Source organism: Gopherus flavomarginatus, chromosome 16 (assembly GCF_025201925.1).
Source record: "Gopherus flavomarginatus isolate rGopFla2 chromosome 16, rGopFla2.mat.asm, whole genome shotgun sequence".
Taxonomy (NCBI): Eukaryota; Metazoa; Chordata; order Testudines; family Testudinidae; genus Gopherus; species Gopherus flavomarginatus.
The window spans coordinates 1,801,069-1,823,234 of NC_066632.1; the positions used below are offsets into that span (position 1 = coordinate 1,801,069).

The 22,166-nt window shown below is 48.2% G+C and overlaps 1 protein-coding gene across 11 annotated transcripts in view; it reads left to right on the top strand.

The window, feature by feature from the left end:
• Positions 1-792: 792 nt before the first annotated feature.
• The window catches only part of DNM2 (dynamin 2), a 61,336-nt gene continuing 39,962 nt past the window's right edge, over positions 793-22,166 (top strand). For all 11 annotated transcript variants that reach the window (XM_050925248.1, XM_050925253.1, XM_050925244.1 and 8 more), the window contains exons 1-2: positions 793-1,030; positions 16,570-16,643. In XM_050925248.1, the coding sequence (XP_050781205.1) occupies positions 870-1,030; positions 16,570-16,643 (235 nt within the window). In that variant the 5' untranslated portion in view covers positions 793-869. The remainder of the gene's footprint in view (positions 1,031-16,569; positions 16,644-22,166) is intronic.

Genomic DNA, 22,166 nt, shown 5'->3' on the forward strand with positions numbered 1-22,166 from the left:
GCAGTGTGGCCACATCTAACACCACTTGCAGCGCTGGTTGCTGTAAGTGTGGCCACTCTGCAGCGCTGGCCCTATACAGCTGTACTAATACAGCTGTAACAACCAGCGCTGCAAAATTTTAGATGTAGACATGGCCTAAAGGTGTCTTCCATAAGGCGACATACACTAATATATATATGGCCTTCTATAAGGAGAAATGAGGTACTAAATGGGAAGCGCGTTCCATCTGAGGCAATACGGTACCCCATCTCCTCTAATACCACCTCCGTCGGGTGGGGAGGGGAGAGGAACAAAGAGACCAATCATAACTAGGGATACCGTGATTGACATTCTGATCACTAATCAGATATGGCTTCTCTACAAATAGTACCCAACCTTTTCTCGAGAAGCCCGCCTCTCGCAATGAATTGGATGGTGTGGCAGTGTGGCAGAAATTCTGTCCAATGGGGATAGGGCAGAGTGAATTTTTTTTAGTGCCTCTTAGAGCGACAGTCTTCTCCTCCAATGAGAAACAAAAAAAATTGGGCAGGTCTAAAAGTACCGCCTTCCTCGACAGGTCATGAATGAATTATATTGGTTGGAAGAAAAGAGTGACAGCAGAAGAGACCAATAGTAATGCGGAAAGTAGAAGGGGGTCTAAACACCGCCCACTCAGATTGAATTACGGGCTGTATGGCCTCTCTATTGGTTACACCCACAGGGTGACAGTGGTGCCGACCAATAGGATTCGCCGCAGACGGAGCAGAGGCGGGGCGGGGCGGAGTGAAGAGCCGGATGAGGAGACTCTGAGGGGAAGTTTGGCCGCCGCCGCCGAGAGCCGTTTGAGGAGCCGCCGCCCGAGACGCGGGGAGCCCGGGCCCTGCGCCGCCATGGGGAACCGGGGGATGGAGGACCTGATCCCGCTGGTGAACAAGCTGCAGGACGCGTTCAGCTCCATCGGGCAGAGCTGCCACCTCGACCTGCCGCAGATCGCCGTGGTGGGCGGCCAGAGCGCCGGCAAGAGCTCCGTGCTCGAGAACTTCGTGGGCCGGTGAGTCCCGGGAGACGTACGCAACCTGCGTAACGTGCCCCCCCTTTCCCTCCGCACGCAGTGGCAGGGATGCGACGTAGTTCGCCGGAGCTCCGTTGGTGAATCCTGCGGCCGTGTGTACGCCGTTTGCGTAAATCGATGTGATTAGAATGGCCGGGATGCTACGCTGATGGCGTAGTTGGGGTCTGTGAATCTCTCCGGCGGCCTTGCGCTAAGCGCGAGAGCGTCTCGGCCCCCCTTCGCGAATAGCGCCTGGGTGGGTTGTACGCCGATTGCGTAGCTGAGCCCGCTCTGTGGTCTGGTCCCCGCGGAGCCGTGCGCAGTTGGCGTAGGACGCGCTGGTGGGTTTACCCCGGCGGCGTTAGCCGGGCCGCTTCTCGGTGGCTTGGGTGGAGCGCGCTTGGCCTGGGAGCCTTGTGTGGGCGCCGCGGTCCTTACGCCAGTGGCTTAAACCGGGGTCTTGCCAAGGGGGAGGGTGTCTCAGTGGACGCAGCTGGCGTAGATCGCTCTGTGAATAGCAGTGGGGAGAGGTAGTTCTGGCCTGTCATCCCGGGCCCTGTGTGGCTGGGGGGGAGGGGGCCGCTCCCTGGCTCTAGGTGCGGGGGGCTGGAGCACCCCCCGGGTACATCCCCTCCCCCTGGGTGCCCTCCAGTCCTGGGGCACAGGGAAGCCCCCGCCCCAGTGGCTGGGGCACCTCCCCCTGTCCTGTCAGGGAGCCATGAGCTCCCCTGGGCTGGCCCCTGCTGCCCAGGGAGCAGGACTCGGGTGTATGTGGTGGGAGATGCAGGATTCTGCTCTCACTGAGCTGATCTGCACCCTGCCGCTTGGAGGACGGGGTGGGAGTTATCTGTGACTTAATGTGGGGCTCACACTGGGCCTGCCCCAGTCCCTCCTGAACCTTAGGAGCAGGGCTGAGGACGTTGGCCCCACTTGCTGTGGTCCCTGTGCCTGCTGAAGGGACAACTTTTCCTTAACTGCCTCCCTCTCCAGCTCCTGCAGCAGAAGCTGAGGTCTTGCCCACTTTGTATGTTCCTTAAAGACCCGACGGAGCTTTTCATAAGGTCGCAGGTACCACCCTCTTGCCTTTGTCCCTAGGCAGATCCCTTTCCCTCTCCACTCCCATTGTTATCCTGGTGTGCTGTATGTTACCCCAGAGAGAGAGAGAAGGGGGTAATTCCTGTTTGTCTTGTGGTTAAGCCATCTCCCTTTCAAGTCAATGGGATCTGAATTGGGGCCAGTAACTTGTAATGCCTGCTGGGATCCTTCATGATGCAAGAAGCTAGAGGTGCATGATATGAGCAGAGTAGGCCATTTGGCATGGAGGGTTATTCTAGTATCAGTCTTAATTCCTTATGCTCCAAGGAGGAATATCTTTAATCTTTGTAGTGGTAGGAGCCAGCACTCCGTTTGATATTACTGATTGTACATTAAACACATTTTCATGTATACCCTGAACACACTGGATCTGCATTATGGTACTGCCTGGACTGTGTAAATTGAATTGATGGTCCCCAGTTCAGTGATAGTTTTCCAAACCACTGAGAAATGGAGCAGAGGTGGGCTTTAGGAACTGCTGAAGATTGATCATGTGAAAAAGAAAGTGCATCTGTCTTCTGTAGTCAGGCTGGGTTTGGTCCCTGTTTTATTTCAATGGTCTAAAAATAACCTGGATTGCTAGAGTTAATTGCACTGTGCATCTGTGTTTTATTTGCATTGTAGATCAAGATCTGGAGTCAAGCTCTGTGTGATACTTCAACTAAATAGCTTGGGTTGTTGTGTTACTGACTAGCACTTTCCTTGCAGATTAGTTTGGGTAGATGTCAGTGTCTTTGAATTCCTTAGTCATTACCTGCAAAACACTTTTAACAATCATAGGAGGATCTACAGGAGAACAAGTGTCTGAAGAGGGTGGAAGGAAGTCTTATGTCAAAGTAGCTGACAAGGTATCCTGAGAGCAATTCTTAGTACAAGGCCTCTAGAAACTGGATCCTGTTCTTTTTAATAGTGTTCAACATGACTCTATTAATTTACTCAAGTTAATCTTTGAAAACACAGACTCAGCTTTAAGTCTGTCGTCTTCTGTTACTATGGCAATAATGTCCAGTGGGCTCAGTTCAAATTGGGGTCGCTAGTGCGGTACACACACAGACCTGGAAACTATAAACCTGTATTGGAGTCATTAGGCTTCTGCATGGGACCCCCCTTCATGGATCTGGCTGCAGGATCTAGGAAGATCAAAACAGAGAGAGTTTACATTCGAAGACAAGACGCAACAAGTGGGGTTGACAGGCAAGGTGGGGAGATGGGGCAGAGGCTGAGATGATGGTGTCAAGGTAATGTGATGACAGAGGGTAGCTACTGCACAAGTGGACTTCAGAGTCCATTAGAGCTTTGGGTTTTTAAAGACTTGACTTACACCTGTCTCCATCTTTGGAGATAAATAGTAGCTTTTAATAATTTCTGCCTCTACAGTGCCTAACCCCTGTGATCTGGGGAACAAAGTCACTTCTTAAGACAAAAATTAGGACTTACAAGGTGCTGTTTTGTCTTGCTAGAGTTATCTAAGTTTTCTATGTGTTTAATCTATGCCTTTTCTATAGCTTGTCTTAGCTTTAAAAGATGGTGGTGAAGGGTTGGTAACTGTGACTCTTGCTACTTGTAGGATTTCTTTATAATGTACTACACATTTAACTAAAGGGGTATATATAGAATCTGTCTCCAGCAGTGCCTCATGGTATTGGATGGTGGGTAGTTTCAATAAAGATCAGTGAGGCGCACTGGGAAGTCGCATGGTCCAGTGAATAAGAAGACCCTGAATGGGGACTCAGGAGACCTGGGTTCTAGTTCTTCCTCTGCCACTGACCTGCCGGGTGACCTTGGGCAAGTCACTTTGTCATTTTACCTTTCTGTGGCTCTGTTCCCCTCCCACCCTTAGTCTTGTTCTAGACTGTATAAGGCCTTTTGGGCAAGGATGGCTTCTTAATATGTCTGTAAAGCATGCAGCACAGTGGGACCCCATTTGGGTTAAAGCAGATACTGTATTGGGTTCTTCTTGATATGTAGAGTATCTGTGCCTAAAACTCTGTCCTGCAGTTCCACTCCCCACCTCCTCTGTAATGCTTGGGCTTGAGTACAAGTCATGTCTTCATCATCTCTTTTCCAAAAAGCCGTGTTCTGTTTGACTCAGGCTGGGCTGTTTTCCTTGAGATTAAGAGGCTAAAGCATCCAAAACCATAACGATCTCAGACCAATACTTTTATCTTTTCTGTTAGAAGAAGGTCACATGGGGTTTGCCACTATCTTGCTCCTGCAGTTGAATCTTTTCACTTGTTTAAAATTTCCCTAGGTTGGTGGCAATACGTGCCCATATGTTTGAGATCAGAATCTGGGGCCTTGTGATGTGGCATCTGAGGCTTGGTCTTTCATTATCACATGGGTTTGAGCCACGTTCTGGGTTAGCAGCTTGCAAAGAGGTTTGTGGTAGGGGGAATTGGAAGCCCACTGCTTTCATCTGTATTACTTGCTAGGCTTATAAAAGGAGCTGGATCAATTGACGTCCAATTTTGTAAAACAAAACTTGCACCTGGGCTGATGCATTGCGCCAAGCTTTGTTACAATTTGGAACAACATGGTCACGTTATTACCTCCTCAGAAGCTGCCAATGGCTATACTGGCAGCCTGTAATTATAGTGACACTGCAAGCCCAGCACCATAATTAAAAATCTTTGTTTCATGGCTTTTAAGCTTTCAACAAAAAGTCCTTTAACAAGGGGTTCACCAAAATCTATAGAATCTCTTTCAGTAACGGTTTGAATGAAATGTCTGAATTAGGCAGGTTTTACGTGAAGTTTTTTTTTTGGTAACCTGGAATCTTCCAGTCGAATCTTGTATCTCTAACTTTATATTACAGTGGGGCCCTTGTGTTCATAATTGAGGATAATTATTATGTCTTTGAGGACACCAAATGAAGGCAGACTTCACCAAAGTAGTGTTTCAAGACTCTGAGCCACAAGACCAAGATGTTTCTCCCTGTGTGGTAATAACAGTGGCATGGTAACTTCCACATTTCGCTTTCATACAACAGAACTAGAAAAGCGTTTGGGACAAAATTAAAAGAGAATGTAGATCTAAATACCTCTATTTGTAATAGTGATAGTTGACTATAGCTGCTGCTTTGCAGTAGGGTACAGAATAAAGGATGGATAGCCCTGGAACAGTTAACCCAGCATTAAGGTTGTAAGATATTCAAGGCTGGGACCATCTGCTTGTATTGTGGCGCCATGCTTACCACGATATGTTACAACAATACAAATGTTTACCAAGTTCCATGTTCCAATTCTGTATCAAATGAAGGCTGTACACTTACTTGGAGATAGACCTGGATTCGTCTACTTTGGGACGGATCTAATATTTTGTGTATGAGAAGGTAGAGGCTGGATGCTGGACAGTTCAGGCTTTTCGGAACGAATGCTGACTCCATTGTACAGGGTGCTGTATGTTGAACAAAAAGATGGTCCCTGCCTCAGAGAGCTTCCACTCTCGGCATAGGACGAAATGACCGGTGGATACAGGCAGACTAATGGGCGAGTAAAAGGAAACAAGGCCGTATGGGTCAACATGGAAGCAGTACACTCAGCAGACCAGCAGCTTAACTGTTAAGTCTTTGAAGGCATCACAGCAAAGCAGAGTTTGAAACAGACCAAGTAAATTTGTGAGGGGCAGCTGGGGAGAATACATGAAGGGGCTTGTTTGAAAACGTAATACGCGGGTGCTGGGATCTTGGCCGGTCAGAAATGGGAGTTGACATCTAATGAATGAGAGAGAAGGCATAAATGCCTTGCAAGTGAAGCCAAGCAGCCTGTGTTTGATGCAGTGGAGACGGGGGAGCCATTGGAGGGATGCAGGGAGAACCATGCTGCATAACATTTGTTGTCAATAGTGAGCCTGACAAGCAAGGTGAGGTGGTATCATCTTTGACCAGTTTCTTTTGGGGAGAGGCAAGCTTTTGAGCTTGCACAGAGCTCTTCTGGTCTGCACAGCTACAACAACACCGCATACAAGCGTAAGGTAAATCATGTTCCCATGCAGTGGGCCAGAACCTTTGAACTCTTGAGCACCTGCTTAATTTTACTTGCAGGAGTAGTCTCATTTCTGTCAACAGGACTGCTTGTATGTGTAAAATGAAACTGTTGCCGGTTCTGGCCCTAATGGTGGTGAGTGGTTTTCTAGTCAGGTTCTTTTAAGACAAACATCTCCCCTCCTTAAGAGCCCCATGGGCTTTGAGTTTTATTTGCAGCACTTAATGGAAATTTGTCATTTCTATGTAAATAGTCTGTTTGGATGTCAACATCTCTTGAGGATATTTGCAATCCAAACAGAATAGCACTGGGCTGATGCATGAAAACAAGGGAGTGAAATAGACCAGTCCTGTTTGTTGGGAAGCTTGTGGGAGCTGAGTGAAGAGTTGAAATGTGGGTGATGCCAACAGAGAAAAGGAAATTATTATTATTATTATTATTATTATTATTATTATTATTTTATTATTTTGGAAACAGCTTTTCAGTCTGCTTTTCCGTGGCTCTCACCATGGCGCATGGGAGTAATGGCTAATGTTAGTAATACAGGGAATTAGTTTCATCAGTTTCCATCTAACAATTTACCGGCTTTGTTTATAAAAATTTCCATCCTTTTGTATTGTGAAACTACTGACCCTCTTGCCTATACATGGAAATATTTGATGCTGGTAAATTACCCTTTAAGATTTTTGTTTGCTCTGTCATACTGGTCTGGTTTAATAGTCCTACGGTAACAAATTGGAGGGCCAGCTAATGTGTGGGCTGTAAATTATTGCCTAGGAAGTGTCATTAATGGCTGAGCAATTTCAGTATCCTGTCCCCAGATGCGTCAGAGGAAGGGGCAAGATTCTCCAGTGACACCACTACATCTCAGGCTACCTTAAGTTCAGAGTTGCCGTAATTAGTTAGGCACAGAGAAATCCTGAGAAATGGCTGGAAAAACTGCCACTTTCTAGCAGTAACGAGGGAACATTTCAGGTCTGCTTCCCTTGATAGCAGCGCTTGTTCCCAGACTGTAATAGCACCTGAGCTCCAGTACTTGCTGTTCAGGAAGCAGGAGTATGCTTTGCTTTACCTGCTCGGGTTAGTCACAAGCCTTGAGGTTTATTTAGCTTATTGGCCAAAGATAATGGGGTGGAGAGTGGGGGAGGTGTGGCACAGTGAGGGGTTTTGGATCTTTGTGACATAAGTTAATTATTCAAAATCAATTTTGGTTTGTTTTGTGATAGAGCCTAGAGGCCTCAATTAAATTGGGATCCCGTAGTGCTGAGCACAGTGCAGACACAGGAAAACAGCCCATGCTCTGAAATTCTCAGTCTGGATAGATGAGACAAAGGAAGGTTTATGAGCCCCGTTTTACCAGTGGGGAAATGGAAGCGTTGACAAAATGACTTGTCCAAGGTCATGTAAAGAGGCTGTAGCAGAGCAGAAACTGAGCTCAATGTTCAGGGTCCCGGTGTAAGTGTGCTCATTATTTTAATGAGATTCAGGGTGAAGCTCTTTTGCCCATAATACCCACTGAAAAAGATGCAAGAGGAAACAGAGTAGTGGGTGCTCTTGCCAATGATAATGCACTTGTCAATAGAGATGAGTCATTTCAACCCTCTTATGGAGAGAAACGTAAGAGGAAATATAAACTGGTGCGTTAAAATTGCATTACTAGCAGTATTCTAACCCAGCCTGTTGATGTCACAAATGAAATGCGCATTGACTAATCCGTCTTTGGAACCCTTATAGTGTCAGTACAAATGTGCTAAATGCTCTGAGTCTCCCACTGACCCTGCAGTGGCTCTGCCAGTGACAGCCTGACAAATGGAAATGTAAAAGAGACTTCAATCTACATAAAATTTGACCATTGACTTGTAGTGCGTCCTTGGCTCATTGGGCCCAAGGATCACAATGGAGTCATTGTGAGCGACACAGTTGGGAGGTCTGTCCATTGACATTTGGTTCCTCGACTGTATTGTCAATGTGGCCATTATATCTTGTTCATAACATGTTATCAATACTGTTAGTGGTTGTAAATAAAACGTTAATGAAACCAGGAAGGATACAGATGAGGTTTCTCAGCAACTTTTAAATGTCTCAATTCTGGTGACATGCAGCAGCCGTTGTGCTTCTAAACAGCTCTGTCCTCACCCCTGCCTGCATCCTGCAATCTCTAGTAAAACACTTGCAGTCCACCATTAATAGGGAAATGTTGGAGCAGTAGCAGTGAGCTTCAGAGGAAATGGATCAGATAGGCAACAAATAAATAAATCTATATTCATAAATCTAGGTAGAGAGAACTTCCAGAACAGTGCTGATAGAATATTACAGCTTCTGTTAGGTGTTTCAGGGTAGGATAAAGATACAAATGACTGGTTCTTATGTCAAGCTGCTTCGTAGTAATACTAACAAACTGTCTGAAATCATAGCGTGTGTAGAGTGAGTTGTCTCGCTGGATTTTAGTGAGCCCATTGAGATGCAGCTCGGTGCATCTGAATTATGGCTGTGTCTGAATGGCTCAGGATTTTTACTAGGCCAGGGGAGTAGTGAATGATAACCTGTGTGCTCAGGTGCATGAGGAAAGCTAGAACTTGGAGTATCCATGGCAGAGGAGCGAGCTGGTTTGAGAGAGAGAGAGAGAGCCACAGAAGGGTGAAGTAACTAAATAAATTGAGCACCTTTCAGTGATGCGCTTCCATCTCGAGCATGTTAGACTGTTCCCACCATATCTAGACATCTGTTCCTCTGGCCAGGATATGGCTTTATGAACTTCCTTCTAAGTCTGAGCAGCTTCTAGCTGAGGCTCTCCAAACACTTTACAGATATTAATGAGATCCCTCCCCCTTTGGGAGGGACGTGTTATCCCAGCTGTAGAGTGAGTTCTGCCAGGAACTGTCTGTTTGTGTTTGTACCACACGCGGTACAGCAGGGCCAGCCCTGACTAGGGTCTTTGGGTGTGATCAGAGTCGCAGAGGTAAAGTGACTTGTCCAAAGCCACCCAGCAAGTCTGGCTTTGGGGGGGAGGGGGAGGAGGAGGAAGCCCCTCTTCGCTTTGTTTGAGGAAGAGCAGGCGTGGATCCCTTATGAAGAATCTGCCAAGATAAACAGCATTCCAGGAAGATTTAACCTCTAATAGAAGGAGACCAGTGCAGGGAACCACAGAGCCATGAGCCTGACAAGTGCAAGCAAGACCTTCCAAGTGGTGAAATACAAAGAGACTCGGGAGCTGACCTGAAGGGCCTTTGCTAATGGAGATGGTGCAAATAACAGGAGGGTATTAAATGGCATCCTGCTCGCTTCAGTCTAGCTCAGTAAGCTAGATTGGCTGCTAATGGGTGAGCTGGAGGCAGGTTAGCAGGTGCAGAGCAGCAATAAAGGAAGTCTTGTGTGCTATGGCAGTGTCTCGAAAAGACAAGGCGGGTCTTTTCTTGAACCAACGTCCATTTGCTTTTGGAATACACTTTTCACATGCTCAGCTTCTGGCTGCCAAGAGCTCTCACAGAACTGGCCATTCTGGTTACTGCCTCGCCATTTTAAACAGGGAAAGGACCTTTGCGTAGGGTCCTTGTCCCCTTCGACGCGTCTTCTGAACCGAAGTTTCTCATGGATAGGAAGACTCCCATTTATGCTGCCCCAAGATAAGCGTGCCTGACCCGAAGTGAATGTGGCAACGCCCTTCACTTGTAAAACGCCCACACCCTGCCATTCATGGACACCACTTAGGAACGGACTGGCTTCAGTACCACACAAAGGTTGGCCCATGTCTCATTTGCCACATAGGCGTTCCCTCTCCCTCTCAGTAAAGTAATCTCTTGTTAAACAGCGGACACGTAATCTCCCTTGTAGCTTTGCAGGGTGATGTACTATTTGAATGTATTCTCCTGCAGGAACAAACCGTGTTCACCTTTGACCCTGGGACTAAAGGGCAAACAAGTTTGTGCTGTTTGGCCTGATTCCTTTAGCCCTGTGTGAAATGAACATGCTGCAGGAATCTGGGTTCTGTTTCCTGCCTCTGCCCTTGACTCGCAGTGCAACTGCACAACAGTCCCACTTCCCTTTGTCACTGGGGTTCTGAGCGCTAAGTTTTTTGGAAAGTGTAAAGTCGTGTGTGTACTGGTGCTATTCAACGGCTAGACAAAAATCCGTGGAAGTGCAGCTTGTTGTGTTAATAGCCTCTGCTTTGCTGCACTGTAACAGATGACTATGGGATTGTAAAGAGTTAACCGTTTATAGAGAATTGGGTGTGCATGCCACTTTACAGTCTAAAAGAGCAAGGTCCATGCACAAAGGATCTTAAAATAAAGCTCAGACTGAACTTCTGTTACGTAGGGGAGGGAAGTCATTTCCATGGGCACTGAAGGCAAATGTCACGAAGATTTAGCAGGTGAAACAGGGAGGCTTTGTAAAGATAAAGCCCCCCATGAAATGTCAGAAGGTTGCCCTGGAGAACTTGGGTGACTCTGAGTTGAGGCAGGATTACGCAGCCTACTCAAGGGTCACCTTTTAGAAAAACAAAACAAACATGGGTTACAAGAAACCTTTTGGTCTCCTAGTTACAGAACACAGAAGTGCAAGCTGGCTGCTTCTCCCCCGCCTCCGCCAGTAGAAGTAGCCTGTACTTTTATCTTGGGCCTTCCCTGTGCCCCAACTTATTAACTGAGCAAATAGTGCACAGGCCTTAAGGTGGTTCTGGGCCATCCTAGCCTCTCTCGTTTAGTTCATAGCATGATTTAATCATAGTGTGGACAGAACCTAAGGTTTCTAGAATTGTATTGCAAGGCTTCCTCTATACTGCTTCTAATTCAGCTTGCCCAGCCACTGTTGATGGGGCCCAGACATTGAACCCACAAGGAAAAAACCCTTTTAAAAAGAACATTCACTTCCTAATTAAAAAAATGGGCCAGAACATCCTTAGAGAGAAACGCTAGAAAAACTAGTTATAACTCCAAAGGTTGGTTCAAGCAGCCTCGTGACAGATACTGGTACTTCAATCATCTCTGGGCCCAGATAGAGAACAATGCCGCTGCAGTTCCAAACTGTTTTAAAATTGTATTTGGAATGGCTTCTGATGATGCAGATCTGGGTGCTAGCAGCCATGTTCACATTTCTTCTGAACAGAACGTTCTCATTGATGTACCTTGGTGCTCTAGGGCCCCACTAACCTTGGGACAAAAGTACTGTGTAAGTGCATCATGTTTTGAGATCAGGCCCCGAATTGGACAGTATAATGTAATTCCAACAGTTCCTGGTGAAAGGGTGAGAGGCAAACAGAACAGGGAATAGATTATTGAGAGACGTGGTCTTATTTTATCACCCATATTTAAGATGGGTTTTAACAAACCTGTCAGGTCTCTAGCAGTGACCATGAGATGGTTGAGTTCAGGATCCTCACAAAAGGAAGAAAGGAGAGTAATAAAATACAGACCCTGGACTTCAGAGAAGCAGACTTTGACTCCCCAGGGGATCCTGCCCTTCAGTTCCCTAAGGAGGCTAATATGAGGGGGAAAGGAGTCCAGGAAAGCTGGCTGTATTTTAAAGAAACCTTATTGAGGGTGCAGGAACAAACCATCTCGGTGTGCAGAAAGAATAGCAAATACGGCAGGCGACCAGCTTGGCTTGACAGTGAAATCTTCAGTGATCTTAAATACAAAAAGGAAGTTTACAAGAAGTGGAAACTTGGACGATGACTAGGGAGGAGTATAAAAATATTGCTCAAGCATGCAGGGGTGTAATCAGGAAAGCCAAAACACAACTGGAGTTGTAGCTAGCAAGGGATGTGAAGGGCAACAAGAAGGGTTTCTACAGGTGTATTAGCAACAAGAAAAAGGTCAGGGAAAGTGTGGGGCACTTAATGAATGGGGGAGGCAACCTAGTGACAGATGTGGAAAAAGCTGAAGTACTCAATGTGTTTGTTTGCCTTGGTCTTCAGTGTGGGAGCTGACCTGGTCTGTGATGTCCTGGACAACAGAGTGTGTGGAGGAGGTGAGCAGCCCTCGGTGCTGAGGGAACAGGTTCAGGACTATTTAGAAAAGCTGAACATGCACAAGTCCATGGGTCCAGATCTAATGCATCCAAGGGTGCTGTGGGAATTGGCTGATGTGACTGCAGAGCCATTGACAATTATCTTTGAAAACTCATGGTGATTGGGGGAGGTCCTGGATGATTGGAAAAGACAACTATAGTGCCCATCTTTAAAAAAGGGAAGGAGGAGAATCTGGGGAACTACAGACCAGTCACTCTCACCTCAGTCCCTGGAAAAATCATGGAGTAGGTCCTCAAGAAATCCATTCTGAAGCTCTTGGAGGAGAGGAAGGTGATCAGAAACAGTCAACATGGATTCACCAATGGCAAGTCATGCCTGACCAACCTGATTGCCTTCTACGATGAGATAACTGGCTCTGTGGATATGGGGAAAGCAGTGGACATGATGCGGCTTGACTTTTGCAAAGCTTTTGATATGGTGTCTGACAGCATTCTTGCTAGCAAGCTAAAGTATGGATTGGGTTAATGGACTATAAGGTAGATAGAAAGCTAGACTGGCGGGCTCAATGGGTACTGATCAACGGCTCAGTGTCTAGTTGGCAGCTGGTATCAAGCGGAGTACCCTAGGGGTTGGTCCTGGGGCTGGCTTTGTTCAACATCTTTATTAGTGATGGGATGGATTGCACCCTCAGCAAGGTCACGTATGACACTAAGCTGGGGGGAGAGGTAGTTACACTGGAGGGTAGGGATAGGGTCCACCGTGACCTAGACACCTTGGAGGATTGGGCCATCAGAAATCTGATGAGGTTCAACAAGGAGAAGTGCAGAGTCCTGCACTTAGGAAGGAAGAATCCCATGCACTGCTGCAGGCTGGGGCCGACAGGCTAAGCAGCAGTTCTGCAGAAAAGGACCAGGGGGTTACAGTGGATGAGAAGCTGGATGTGACTCAGCAGTATGCCCTTGTTGCCAAGAAGGCTAATGGCATATTGGGCTGCATTAGTTGGAGCAGAGCCAGCAGATCGAGGGAAGTGATTATTCCCCTCTATTCAGCACTGGTGAGGCCACATCTGGAGTTTTGCGTCTAGTTTTGGGCCTCCCACTACAAAAAGAATGTGGACAAATGAGAGAGAGAGCGTGTCTAGTGAAGGGCACTGAAAATAATAGGGGGCTGGGGCACATGACTTACAGGGAGAGGCTGAGGGAACTAGGCTTGTTTAGTCTGCAGAAGAGAAGAGTGAGGGGGGGATTTGATTGCTGCTTTCAATTACCTGACAGGGGGTTCCAAAGAGGATGGTGCTAGGCTGTTCTTAGTGGTGGCAGATGACAGAACAAGGAGCAATGGTCTCAAGTTGCAGTGGGGGAGATCTAGGTTGGATATTAGGAAAAACTGTTTCACTAGGGGGGGCAGGGGGTGAAGCACTGGAATGGGTTCCCTAGGGAAGTGGTGGAATCTCCTTCCTTAGAGGTTTTTGAGGCCCGGCTTGACAAAGCCCTGGCTGGGATGATTTAGTTGGTTTTGGTCCTGCTTTGAGCAGACGGTTGGACTAGGTGACCTCCTGAAGTCTCTTCGAACCCTGGGAGTCTGATTCCTCCCATAAGATGGGAGTAGATGGGGCTGAAGTAGAAGTTAGCGGCAGGAAGCCAGTTGCTGATTTGTGGAGGGGTGTGTGGCTGCTTGGAGTCCAGGCCCACATCATGTATATTGAGCTGGGAGCCAGAGAACAAATGGCATGTAAGGACTCATGTGAGACTTCCGTATCTTGGGTTATTCTGAGGATTGTGGCTGAAAGGTGGCACTGAAGCAAAGCAGAGAACAAGGGAAAATAAACCAAGGAGAGCAGACCTCCATTGCAGACTAAACACTTTGTCTTCCTGCTGGTTCCCGCCCATTGCTGTTGCAGGAACAGATGTTGTGTCCTCGGAATCTGTATTTCCAGTCTCGTGGGAAGTTGTTTATTCCACATGCTTGGTGTGAAGAGTTCATTGGATTTCCTCTGACAGCTCATTTTCTCAGCTCTGTCCCAGTTCTGCTCAGTGTGCAGTGCTTGGTGTAGCATGCTTCAGGCCCACACTTTGCTACCAAGCTGTGATGCGCTGCAGCGCAAGGCACCAGCTGGGCAGAACGGTGTCAGCCCCCAGCATGCTCTTTGGTGCTCGCCCATTTAGCCACCCATGATGGTTGGATTCTGCACAGCTCAGGCATCCACTTGTTAGACGCTAACCTTGCAAATGTGAAGTGGGGTCTCGCTGGCATCTTCTTGAGTCTGCAGGCAGCTTGAAACAGACCTGAGAGGAAAACTGTCATAGTCTGTTAACCCTGGGGTCTAATGAGAGCACTCAGTGTGCCAGGCTTGCCAGTTTGCACACCTAGCATGCAAAATTAACACAACTGTACGCAAATGTCACTCACGTGTAATAGCTAAATAAAGGGCAAAATAGTGGAGATGCCTGGCAGGCTTCTTCACACTGTGGTGATGTGCTTTTCTTAGCCCTTATCTGAGAGCAAATGGCACAGCTGCAGCGCATCACAGTGATAGTGGAAGCTATAGGAGTAGGAAGGCCAAAAGCTTCCCACTGCAGGGGGACTTGGAGAAGGCCAGATGACTCTGTCTGGCTGAAACAAATGGGAAGGCTCTCAGCGCAGTCTTTCCTAGGCAGCGTTTCTCTCTTCCGTTTCAAAGCAGGTGAAGCCAGGAATGCTAGACAGACAAACGGCTCAGAAAACCTGCATTACGTGTCCCTCACTCCTGCCCTAGCAGCTCTGTCTAAGGGCTTGTCTACATCACAAAGTTGCAGCGCTGGTGAGGGGGTTACAGCGCTGCAACTTAGGCGGTGTACACATCTGCAGGGCATCACCAGCGCTGCAACTCCCTGTTTGCAGCGTTGGCCGTACTCCCGTTTTGTCTCGGGTGTAGGGGATCCAGCGCTGGTGATCCAGCGCTGGTAATCAAGTGTAGACACTTACCAGCGCTTTTCTTGACCTCCGTGGAATAAGCAGGTATCCCAGCATACCTGAGGAAGCCTCTGGTAATCAAGCAGGTCTCCTTCCCCGGTTTGCTCTCGCGTTCCCCGAACCCCCGAGCAAGCAGGTCTCCTTCCCTGCGGTTTGCAGGGGGGTTCGGGGAACGCGAGAGCAAACCGCGGCGAAGCTGGTCTCCTTCCCCGGTTTGCTCTCGCGTTCCCCGAACCCCCGTGCAAGCAGGTCTCCTTCCCTGCGGTTTGCAGGGTGGTTCGGGGAACGCGAGAGCAAACCGCGGCGAAGCTGGTCTCCTTCCCCGGTTTGCTCTCGCGTTCCCCGAACCCCCCTTGAAGCCGCCCAACAGCGTTGCAGTGTGGCCACATCTAACACCACTTGCAGCGCTGGTTGCTGTAAGTGTGGCCACTCTGCAGCGCTGGCCCTATACAGCTGTACTAATACAGCTGTAACAACCAGCGCTGCAAAATTGTAGATGTAGACATACCCTAACTCCTTGTTCTCAGCGCGGTTGTAGAGAAGAACTGGAGCCATTAAGTCTGCAGTGATTGTCTCTAACAAAACAGCATGCCTAGGATGTGGAAGAGCATGATTTCTGGACAGAGGAGTCCAACATGTAGGTCTCTCTCAATGGCTGTGCACGCTTGAGTTTCTACCCAATAGAAGAGGGTGGGGGTGACTCACTCTAAGACTTCTGTCTGTGTCTGAGGAGTGCTGCCAGCTCTTTATCTTCTGCAGTTCATCAGAAATCCAGCCCTTATGGGAAATAATTCGAAACACTTACGCCGGAGTGGCTTCCAAGAATAAAAAGAAAATGATCGAGTCTCTTTCCTCTGTTAAACTGTCTGTCTTTGAGTTTGCCATGATGAGCACTTAACTTCTAACAACCTGCGATCTCTGATCATTATTAAAATGTTGGTGGCTGGAAAAGCAGACTCTTCTGCTGTGAACCTTGATATCCACCACTTACAAGCTGTAAGGCAAAGGGGTACCTGAGGATACAGGAGCTGTGCCCCCCTCTGTTTGACAATGCTGCTATGCTTGTCTCTTCAGCATGGTGTGCATGTCAATACAGCTCCTTCTATCTACGCCAGCTCTGCTGTAGCATAAAACTGGCGGCATCCTCTCCAGAGGCCTCAGGAGAGGTTGTATCCTGGTAGTCAGGAGAATTAGAAACTCATTCCTGTAACGAGTTTCCAGCCTCTTAGAGAGGAAAACAGGAAAGAACTGTGAATATGGGAGACTTGAGTGAAAACTGAATGGAAGGATGGTGTTGGGGCTAGAGCACTGGGTTCTGCCGCAGACCCCCAGTGTCTTTGGGAAATTGAGGTACAGCAAAAGGCGAATGACTTGCTGTAAGCTCATCGGGGCCGGGAGCACGTACGGGGTTCGCCACAATGGGGTCTCTAGGTGTTACCGTTATAGAAATAATAAGGTGCTTGTATGCTACTGCTCTCTGTAGTATGGGAATGCCTTAGTTTAGCCTTGTGAGTAACTCCAGCTCTTCTATTTCGTTACAGAGACTTCCTTCCCCGTGGGTCTGGAATTGTCACCCGACGTCCTCTTATTCTTCAGCTAATCTTCTCAAAAACAGGTACAGTGGGGGGCTGAATAGCTTGTTGCTGCATAACGCAAAACACCAGCTGTTCCCTTAGGGATATGGGCTTGGGGATGTCTGCAGTTTGCTCTTCCATCTGGATAACAAGTCCAGTACCCTTGGCAATGCCGCTTTCGATATCCACAGCAGATCAGAAGAAGTGCAAACCTGTTTGAATGTCTGTCTGTGTTCGAGACCCTTGTAATCTTGCCACTTAACAAGTTTATGAATATGAAGGGAACAGCTCTGGCTCTCTTAAATACTCCTGGAACAGGGTGGTGTGGGAGGTTTTTTGTAAACTGCTGGAAAGAAAATGTGCTGCTCAGGAGATGAAAGCTGCCGTGTGAGTGACGAATGAGCTAGGAGGCTTGCTTTGTGTAATTTGGCATTAGTACTGGCATTTCAGTGTGCAGCTAATCAAGAACATGTACCACAGGCAGAGATAACTGGGGGGGGAAACTCTTTGGCAAATCGCTTCCGCATTAATCTGTCAGTTTACACTGCAAGTTAAGCAGTGTTGATTAGTCCAAATTAACCTATTCGGATTTGTTTTAAAAAAAATCCACTCCTTCACAAACCTAAAACTCTGGCCTCTTATAATGGGGTAGATTGTCATAATGGTTTCTTCTAGCCTAAAATCTTGGAAATACGTGATGTCTAAAAACCAGCTGTAGCCCTAAAGGTTTTGAGAACAAACCCACTTCTGATCTGGACAGGGGACCTATCACTGCAGGCATTAACATTACCAGAAAGTTTCCTTTTCCTTGTTAGTTTGCATTTTCCTCTCTATCCCTGGCCTCAGTCCCTCCTGGGTCATGTAGCGTCACTGATATTCATGTCGCTATTCCTCAGAGTGGAGAGAGAGTTGGGCAAATTGATCTCTTCCCATGTAAAAGACCAAATGGAGCTGTCAGACTGAGCTCCCTGCTAATACTGTGACGTGGTCAGTTAACACAAAGCCATTCCTGTTCTCCCAATGAAAAGGTCAGGGAGTTGCTTTACCAGTGTTACACTTAGGGGGGGGGTTAATTTACTCCAGCAGATTGTGATGGCAGATGCTTTTTAATAAATATAGCTTTAAGACACTGTGACACTTCATAGCTCTTCTTACACGATCATGAGCATTTAGTGATCCCAAAGCACAGGGACAACCCTCTTCTCCTGGTGTGAGCGTATGTGATTTTTGCAGATCTTCAACTCTTCACGAAACAAACTTGCTTATAAAACTATGGCCTAGATCTTTTCTCCTGCCACTCTAGCAGTTCCTTGTTACTCTGCGAGTGGTGGTCTCTGAGGTCCCACAAGTACTCCTGTTTCTGCAAGAAGAACAGTAGAAACAGACCTTGGATTGGATCCATGGCTCTCTGCCCCCCAGATACTGATTGTGAATAAAAATGAAAAGGCTAAAAACAAGCCCCAGCTCTAACTTGAGCACATGCTTAAAATGCCAGCGAACCTGATCTCCGGGAAGATTTCTCTTGTTACGTTACTTTGAATGAAATATGCATGAGGATTCCCTTGCTTTGGCCTTTTTCCTGGAGGGGTAGGTGGGCTTTTCTACCTCTTGGGTTTGGAGAAGTGCAGTCACAGCAGTCGACAGCCATGCATGATAGTGGATGGCAAAGGATCTTGGGGCTGTGTTGTCAGGTGAGAATTCTGTATTGAATACAAAATGGGTTAACTCTTTTGGGGAGAGTACTTTCCATTCAGATCTCCAAGGGAAGTGGGAGAATAGATCCATCAGCAGCTAACTCTTGCATTGCCACCCCTGACAACAGGTAGGGAGCAGTAGCTACTAAGGGTCTTTTCCTATTGATCGGCAGATGAGGTGGCTGTCGCCAGCCCAATAAGCAAGCATGTTGTTAAATATTATGGAAAGCTACTGCAGCTTGGCAGACTTCTTTCTTTTGGAGCATTGACTGAAACTTGCACCCCAAATGTGACTGCATCTTCAAGGCATTCCTGGAGCAACAATCCTAATATCTGGTGTCCAAAATACGTGAAGAGTTAGCAAAATTTCAGTCAAACTGTGCTCATTGGTTTGTGTGATGAAGTGGGGATTTTGTCTGTTGAATGCTGTGTGCCTCAGTTTCCCTGTGTATTGCACCAATGTCTAGGTGGTGGGAATAAGCATGTGTGACTTTTTTGTGGGGGCTGCTCCAGCTGCCTGCATAGATGCTATGGCCTTTGTAACCTGAGATCTAGGAGGGGGATGCAACCAGGTGACTCTTGGCCTGGGAAGCGAAACAAAGACCAGAGGAGGAGCAACGGGTGGGGCAGGGGTCAGGCGGCTGGAAGCAAGTCAGTCTCGGCTGGCTTGGGGGCTGGCTACACTTGCAGATGTGCAGCGCTGGGAGTTACAGCTGTCTTCGTACAGCTGTGTAGGGAAAGCACTGGAGTGTGGCCACCCTGACAGCTACCAGCGCTGGAGTGTGGCCGCATTTGCAGCACTGTTGGGAGTGGTGTATTATGAGCAGCTATCCCACAGAGAACCTCGTCCCGTTTTGGCGCCGTGGGTTGTGGGAAGGCGACGGAAGGGTGCGGTTCATTCTGCTTCCCGTCCCAATGCCCCGTGACGCATCACTTCACATCCCTGCAGTCCCTGTTTTTCCGTCCACGTTTGGTGTCATTGTGAGTCTCCCAACGGTTTCTGTGCAGCGCGATTTCTGTGGGAAATGGATCTGAACTGCTGAGGAGTATGCTGACGAGTCTCGCCAGCACGTCATGTTTGGCAGTTGAGCTATTCCTTAAGCTCCAAAGTGATGAGGAGTCCGACGATGATAGTGAGTCACCTGATGCGTATGACACGACATTGCTTGTGGCTTTCACGGAAATGCTCAGCACCGTGGAACGCTGCTTTTGGGCTCGGGAAACAAGCACTGAGTGGTGGGATCACATCGTCATGGAAGTCTGGGATGACTAGCAGTGGCTGCAGAACTTTCGGATGAGAAAAGCCACTTTCATGGGACTGTGTGTGCTGAGCTCGCCCCCACCCTGCGGCGCAAGGATACGAGATTGAGAGCTGCCCTGTCAGTGGGGAAGCGGGTGGCTATTGCTATCTGGAAGCTGGCAACTCCAGACAGCTACCGATCGGTCGGGAACCAGTTTGGAGTGGGAAAGTCAACCGTTGGGATCATATTGATGCAAGTTTGCAGGGCCATTAATCGCATCCTACTAAGAAGAACCGTGACTCTGGGGAACGTGCAGGACATTGTGGATGGCTTTGCACAAATGGGTTTCCCTAACTGTGGAGGGGCGATAGATGGGACGCATATTCCTATTCTGGCACCACCCCACCTGGCATCCGAGTACGTTAATTGGAAGCGGTATTTTTCTATGGTTCTCCAGGCGCTTGTGGATCACCGTGGGCGTTTCATTGACATTAACACAGGCTGGCCTGGAAAGGTGCATGATGCATGCATCTTTCGGAACACTGGTCTGTTCAGGAAGCTGCAGACAGGGACTTTTCCTAGACCGGAAGATCACAGTAGGGGACGTTGAAATGCCCATTGTGATCCTTGGAGACCCCGCTTACCCGTTAATGCCTTGGCTCATGAAACCATATACAGGGAAGCTTGACAGGAGCAAGGACCGGTTCAACTACAGGCTGAGCCAGTGCCGAATGACTGTGGAGTGTGCTTTTGGCTGTTTAAAAGGGCACTGGTGGTCTCTGTATGGGAAGCTAGACTTGGGGGAAAGCGGCATCCCTGAGGTTATATCCGCGTGCTGTACCCTCCATAATATTTGTGAAGGGAAGGGTGAAACATTCAGTCAGGAATGGGCCTCCAAGGTTCAACGCCTGGAGGCTGAATTTGCACAGCCAGAGAGCAGGGCTACTAGAGAGGCCCAGCACAAGGCTTCAAGGATCAGGGATGCCTTGAAGGAGGAATTTGAGGCTGAAAACCAACAGTAATGTTTGGTGCCTTGCACGGGAGTGAAGTGCAGTGGTTACAATGTTAGTAAGAATCTGTTTTTCCTAAGCTGATTTGCAGTGCCTGTTTCTTTCCTGTTCTAAGATATCTTTGACTTTCTGCAATAATAAAGACTGTTTTCAAAGCCAAGAATTCATTTATTGAAAAGAAAATAACTTTATTGACAGACGCACAACATTTTGGGAACCTAAAAGAGCAGGGGGGTGGGGTGGGGAACTGTACAGTCACAGGTTTGAATATGTCCTATTTGGAGTGCTGTGCAATGACTGCTGCTCTTCAGGATGAAAATACTGCATAGTGATGGGGGTTGAGTGCAGAGGGTAAGGGTCGTAGTTCTCAGGGCTGGTTGGTGAACGTACAGGTGTTGGAGGCAGCTGGTGGAGGTAAGAACCAGGATGCTGGGGAAGGGGGTTTGGAGCGGACATTGGGGCACAAGGGAAAGAGCTTTGGGACGGGGTGGGGGTGGGGCCGTGTGGTAGTGCTCTGCCTGCATGGCTACCAGCACCTGGATAGAGTCCGCTTGGCACACCAGGATGCTTTTCAGCTGCTTTGTGCTTTTCTTCCTGGCCGCTGCGTTTCTCTGGCGGGTCCTGCTTTCCCTTTCCCTCCAGTCCTGCAGTTTTTGATTCTCTCTGGCAGAGTGATCCATAACTGCTTGCAGTAGGTCGTCTTTGCTTTTTCGCGGCTTCTTCCCCAGGTTTTGGAGTCTTTGAGCTGTTGATAACACAGGCAGCCGAGAAGTCAAGGTCGCTTGTGGAAAGGCAAAAAAGGCAACAGTTAACAGAGGCAGCATTGTTTATATCTCAGACAGTTATTCCCACACAGTGAAGGAGTTTACAGTCTTCACTTTAGCATAATTTTCCCATACCAAAGAGAGCGCGCATAACCCACAGGAGCCCCGAAATGATGAGTAAGGGGGACTGATTGCTTTCCCCAACGCACAAAACCCCAGCACAGCCCTGAAGCACACAGCTGCAGGGGGCACTTACGATGAACACTCTCCCAACGTTTTCCTCAAGAGTTAATCCTGGAAGATATCTCACTGCTGCGGGTCACCTGGGAAGAGCGGGAGGGTCTTCTACAGCAATGCGGATTCCGCCCTGGTCCCTATGCAGCTTGCCTGTGTGCAGCAATGGTCCCCTCGCGGCACAGTGGTGTGGACGCGTTAGCCTTACTGAGACAAGGACCACAGTGGCTCTCCCTATAAACTTGCGCAATTGCGTTGCCCACGCTCTGGCTGGAACTTTTGAAGAGATTACCAAGGCCGATTACCGCGACGTGATAGACCACATCAATGGGCTATTCCACATCAAGGCATGCATGCATGCAGCCCTAACCCCCCTTCCTCTCCCGAAACATTTCCATCCTGAAAATAAAAGCCGCTTACTGGGAACCCGCTCCTCTGTTTGTCCTTCACCAAATACCGGCTGCTGCGACTGGCTGCCTTCCTCCTGGCTTGAGAAGAGCTCCTGACTGCATGCCTCCTGGGACTCCAAGGTCTCTCTCCCCACCCCAGTACCCTCACTCTCGGTTTCCTCCTTCCCCCCCTCCCCTGCTCTGAAGTGTCCATCGTGGTCCCCGAATTGGC